Source organism: Asparagus officinalis, chromosome 10 (genome assembly GCF_001876935.1).
Source record: "Asparagus officinalis chromosome 10, Aspof.V1, whole genome shotgun sequence".
Taxonomy (NCBI): domain Eukaryota; kingdom Viridiplantae; phylum Streptophyta; class Magnoliopsida; order Asparagales; family Asparagaceae; genus Asparagus; species Asparagus officinalis.
Genome location: NC_033803.1, coordinates 30,452,751 through 30,458,883, shown reverse-complemented (window position 1 = coordinate 30,458,883; position 6,133 = coordinate 30,452,751). Strand labels below are relative to the sequence as shown.

Sequence of the window (6,133 nt, the reverse complement as noted above, 5' to 3'; positions counted from 1 at the left end):
TAGTGTCAAACAAGCGTATACTATCAACCAATTTTGAAAATCGGAACCTGAAAACGAAAATCAGAATCAGTAGATGTGACATACTACACATAAGCTAGTTAGAAATAACCTTTTGAATGATTTTGATGTGTTTTAAATTATATACCAAGAGGCGAAAATTAACCAACTTCATGAAAATTCTTAAATGTTGATTTTGACAACATATTTTGCACGGGTTAATAATGATGATGAAATCATTTGGAATTTTATTTCTAACTAGTTCATGTGTAGTAGATCACATCTACCCATTTGAATTTTTATTTTTGAGTTCCAATTTTCAAAATTGGGTTGATAGTATAGGCATGTTGGATACTATTAACGGTAGTCGGTAGGCTAGCTCAGCTCATATATACATATATATGAAAATAAAGGGAAAAAAAATAAACAGATGATATGCTAACTACTACATGCTTATGCTTCCTAATATCATAGATAGGATACGAAAAGACTATATTAGCACTATATTTAAGAGATCTGATCGAGAGCAAGGATGATGCAGTTAGATTAATTGAGGGGATCGAGGACAATATTGAAGCCATTCATGGGATACATGTTGAGGAAGATGACGAGATCTAATCAGAAGGATGAGATTTGATAGGAGAGCAATACAATGATAATTGAAGCGGATGACAATAAGAGGATGAAATGCTGGAGACAATGAGATCTGACGGTTTGCCGGCCGGCTTCCGAGGGGGAAGCTAGCGTAGGGACATCAGCCATCTGGAGCCTGAAGTTTCGGAAGACAAGATCAGTTTCTCTAGGTTAATAACCCGTACTTTGATAGCACATTGAAAAAAGAGGAAAACGCTAATTTATTGATATTCATAATAGCATCCTTTTCATATCCTATATATACACAAGAGTGGTTATATAATGTAAGAACGAGTAAATACAAGATGATGATGATGATGATATATCTATCAACAATACTTACATATTTATAGATAATAATATAATAATTAATGAACAAAAAAAATAACATAATAAGCGGCAAACCCTCAATCAACAAGGACAACAGAATGGAATGAGCAAACAATCCATATCAATTGCTAGTTCGGCACCGTTTAGGTTAGGAAGGAAAGAAAGGAAGGAGATTTAATGGAACCTGCTGACGCTGGAACCTGAGAGAAAATTTGCCGGAGTTTGGTGACTTCTGGATTCGAGCTCAGCTCCCGATCTCCGCCGAAGTCAACCTTCCCACTCATTGGCGCTCCCTTGCTCCGAGGAGGTAGACGATGTGGAATCAGTTGGACGAAACAAATAATCGCGTCGCACTCTCACCTAGGTGTTCCATCCCCACGCAACCCATGTGAATTTGAATTAGCCTCGCGCTGAAGTCGCAGCGCGAGCCGCTGGTGCGCTTTTTTTTTTTTTGTTCATTTATTTCGTATTGTTCCCCGGCCGGTATCTTTCTTTTTCGGATTGAGTCCCCGAACAAATGAATTTTGCTATTTGGTCCACACATCATATGAGTGGTCCGTACGAACCGTGGGAAATATTCCCTGAACTTTATTTTTTGTGATGGAAAGTACGTTATACTCTTTCTAATACGTACAAAACAAACTTCATTTGGGGGAGAGAAGAAGGATTTTAGTGTTGATGGGAATTTCTTTCCATTTCTCAAACGAGGAAGCGGGAGCAGAAAAGAGGGGAAATTAATGTTTGGATGGTGGGAGTCACTTAGTCGGATTATTTTCTTAGGTTGCACATCCATAGTTAAGCACCAATTCAACTGTGTAGTTAGTGGATTGGATGGATCTTGTAATTGAGACCAAATTTAAACATCTTATATGATATAGGTATCTAGTAGTAATTTGAATTATTTCAGGGACTAATCTTGAATAGGAAATTATTGAGCGGCTGATATTGAAATAACCCTTTAATTTTTATGGGTCCGCTCAATCTCATCTCTTCTGATTTCAGGCTCTTAATTAGAAAATTTATTGTTTACAACTTTGAAAAGCAACCTTTAGAGTATTTATTAAGAAAAATGTTATAATTTTTATGTAAAAATAGAGTAGCACTCGTCACACCTATTTTCCCACATACACGAATGAGAGGCATAACCCCCTGGGCATTGTGTACATCTAGATGGGGAATATCCACATTGTAAAATGAGTAACAAATTGATTCAGGAATTCAAACAATTCTATTCACTGTAGCAGAAGTACATATGTACAGAACTAGAGGGAATCAGAGTCCCATGAATTATGCATTGTTGTGCGCGGCGGAAGCTTTCTTAAACAACACGAACAATAACTCGAACTAACCCACAACTAATATTCAAACACAACCACAGCAAGAACAAATGATTTACATGGTTCGGCAAGTTGCCTACGTCCACGGGGCAAGGAGGGCGGGAGTTCTTACTATTAGAAATCAGAGAATACAAGTAGAGTTACAAATCTCACTGATCAAACCCTAAAACAAAGCTCTTGATCTCTCACAACTCTCCCACAATTGGATGCAACAATCCTCTCTCAAAGACTGCTCAAATTCGTCCTTACTTAACCCTAACAAATCAGGTTTAGGGTTATATATAACTTAGAAACGAATCGGGTCAAAAAGCAAAACCCAGCCCAGAAATCATCGACGGTCGACCGCGGCGGTCGGCCGCGCAGGTCTCGCAGTCGACCGCGGCAGTCGACCGAACCACAAACCCGAGATAAGTCTGTGTGCACGTTGGCGGTCGCCCGCCAGTCTGTCTGGCTTCTGTCTGGCTGATTCTCTGCTGTTTCCTGTATTTCTTCATGCCTCGCGTGTGCTAAACTACAGGAGAGGAATAGCTAATGTGTGCCAAACTAAAGGAGAAAGATTAATAGCACATGCACACTCCATAGTCTCGCAAGAGAGAGCCCAACCAAGTTAACATGGCTCGATATTCAGCCTCCGTAGATGATCTTGAAACCATGTTCTATTTCATCGACTTCCAAGATACAAGCCTTGAATCTATTTATACACAATAGCTAGAGATGGAACAACAAGTAACTGAGCAACTGGCCTAATGTGAATAGCAATAATCAACAAGTTTATTATGAAAACATTAAGTCCAGGGACACTTGCTCGACCGGGGTATACTCAAAGGCGGCATAGTCTCTACATCAACTTTAAGTCTAGGAGAAGAGTGCCTCGCTACAACAATAGAGCCCCTCTTCCTACGAGTCATCTCAATCTAGCATTACAAAAAACAAAGAGGTTTAGCAGAAGGCATATATCATCAAATAATAGCTCCATTTTTTTGCAAGGTCATATGCATCCCACTTCCTGGCAGTGGCACCCAATCTTAAGGAGAGGCATCTCCCAGTCAGCCAAGAACGAGATCAAAGCTCTCCTTAATCACCTCGCCCACTTCTCTATTCAAGCCTCTGCCAGTCCAGACAAGCCTCTCTGGCCATATCACCCCTCAGGCTCTTATTCTGTTAAATCTCTCTATGACCTCATCACCTCAGGTGGCTCTCTGGCCATATCACCCCTCAGGCTCTTATTCTGTTAAATCTCTCTATGACCTCATCACCTCAGGTGGAGTAACCTCTCTTCACCATTCCTTTATTTGGAATTCCCCCATCCCTTTGAAGGTAAAATTTTTTTTCTGGATTGCTAGTAAGCTCAAGTTGAATTCCAGGGACAACTTGATTACCAAAGGTTGGGGGGTAGTCCTCTCTGCCCTGTCTGTAACGAGGAATCTGAATCACATGAGCATCTATTCATAAGGTGTGTCATTTCGTCATCAACGTGGGCACTTCTCCTTCCTCTCGTTCCTCCAGCTGCTCGGCCTCATCACCTAGAAGACCTGATCTCTCTAAACTTCAACTCAGTCCTCTATCAGGATATTGTCATATTATGGAGAGTTTTTTTACCGTGCTGCTGGTGTATATGGAATAGCAGAAACAATCTTATCTTTAACGGTATTAATGTTAGTCATCACCGCATCGCCTCTAATATCGCAAGATATGTTCTTTTTTGGACAGGCAATACTGGTAGTAAATCAGGAGCCAAGCTTCATCAAGCTGCTATTAATCTGGGTTTGAAGCATATAGCACAAGACACCAGTGATGCAGAAGTGGGTGATAACTTCTCTTATGCAGGTTGATCTCTCCCTGTCCTCCCCCCTCCCCTCCAGTCTCTTGGCCCAGCTCGTTTTGGAGGTCTCTAGTCATCCTTGTTATTTCTGAAGCACTCCAGTCTTATATGTAGCTGCTCAGCTCGTTTTGGAGGTCTCTAGTCATCCTTGTTATTTCTGAAGCACTCCAGTCTTATATGTAGCTGCTAATGTTTTATTTTGGTAGATGTTTTCCCTAGCAACCAGTGTATCAGGTCATCTTGAGACCAGTTTCGTTTTCTGATGTTTTTTTCTTTCTCTCTTTTGGTTAGACTATCCCAAGTTGTCGGTCATGTAATTATCTTTCAGTACATGTTTTTCATATACATATATATCTATAATATGCAGGGTATCTCACCCTGTCTCCAGTCAAAAAAAAATATATCATCAAATAATATTATTATGAAATACTTACATTAAACATGCCTTAAACTACCCGAACTAAGCCTTCTACCTTTAGGAAAAAAAAAAGAATTATGTGATACATGTCTCTAAGCTCATGTACTTCTATACCTCAAATTTGATCTGATAATGTCCATATTGTCCTCAATCACACTTCAAAATATACTTCAAAATATATTATCATATCCCATCATTATTATTATTTCTCAAAATCTAACTAGGACCTATAACCTAATCTCTAAGACCAATCTGTCATGACACCAATGTTCCCAACCTAAAAGGAATATTAGTGTCGGACTAAACCTATGAAAATATCCATCAAAATCTACATCATCGAAAGACCACAAAAAATAACCTCACCATTGAATTAAAACAAACAACAAATAATCTCTATAATCCAAAAGTCAAATATTAATCCAATTAACTTGAGGTAAAAAAATATTCCTCAAATAGTAATAAAACTCAACCTAAAGGAAAGAATCCCATTAGTATTATTACAAACCTATCAAATAATAACTAAACATCAAATACTTATTTAACTTCCACTTATAAGAAATTTAACAATCTGCAATTTTATTCCTTTCTCTCTTCTAATAATTTAGGAACCATCAACTCCACCTAATCTATAATATTTGAAAAGAATGAATATAACACAATGAGTTCACAACTCAATAAATGGATAAATTCATATATTAAACACTGGTTTTTTAAATACTAGAATACTTTGACTTAATAAGAAAAATATTAAAATAATAAAAAATGATCAATGAGCTCATAACCTTGATACAAATATCTTTAAAATAAAAATTTCATGAGATGAAGAATGAGTAGGTCACATTTCAATGCGGTCAACACTTCACACTTCGGTTGACTCGATAAAGCCCATAATTATTAAACTCGTGGTTTCAGGACGGTGAGACCCCAATTTGGGCTCTTAGCACTAAAATAAAACCTCATAGAGGCACATTGACCCTGTTTAGATGACTTACTTATCTCCCATAAATACTGGTATATTGAATGGAAAAAGCTCATGTAACCAAATACTTTATAAAAAAAATTCCAAAGGTCAACCAATAATGAAATCAATACCGTATGCATCTCAATGACTACTATATGAAAAGATATGATTGTCAACAAAGAAATAAGCATATGCTTATACTAATTATCCGTGTGCATCACATTATCAACAATTAATATGTGAGTAAATCATATAAAAAGGATGTAATCCATTGGAACCAATGCACATATATTTGCTATAATTTTATATGAAAAACACGCAGCGCAAATGCATAAATTCACCACTTGCACAAACCCGAAAGACTATCGAAATACCAATCTCGTCATCTCCTCGAAGTCACTTGGAACCCCTATCTTTTTACTATTACATATTTTCTAAATTGTTATGCATTAAAATGCCTTTAGCCAAGGAATTTAAATGCACGAACAATGAAAGAGGACACGAAGTACTCTACTATTATTTTTCTTTTGGAATTTAAATGCGTGATTGATTAAAGAGGACATGAAGTGCTCGACTGTTATTTTTCTTTTGGAATTTAAATGCATGATTGGTTAAAGAGGACATGAAGTGCTTCA

At 37.5% G+C, this 6,133-nt stretch overlaps 1 protein-coding gene across 1 annotated transcript in view; it reads right to left on the bottom strand.

Moving 5' to 3' along the window:
• LOC109825773 (probable thiol methyltransferase 2) overlaps nucleotides 1-1,301 on the bottom strand; it is a 72,512-nt gene extending 71,211 nt beyond the window's left edge. The window contains exon 1 of the mRNA XM_020392660.1: nucleotides 1,145-1,301. Coding sequence (XP_020248249.1) covers nucleotides 1,145-1,244 — 100 coding nt within the window. The 5' untranslated portion in view covers nucleotides 1,245-1,301. The remainder of the gene's footprint in view (nucleotides 1-1,144) is intronic.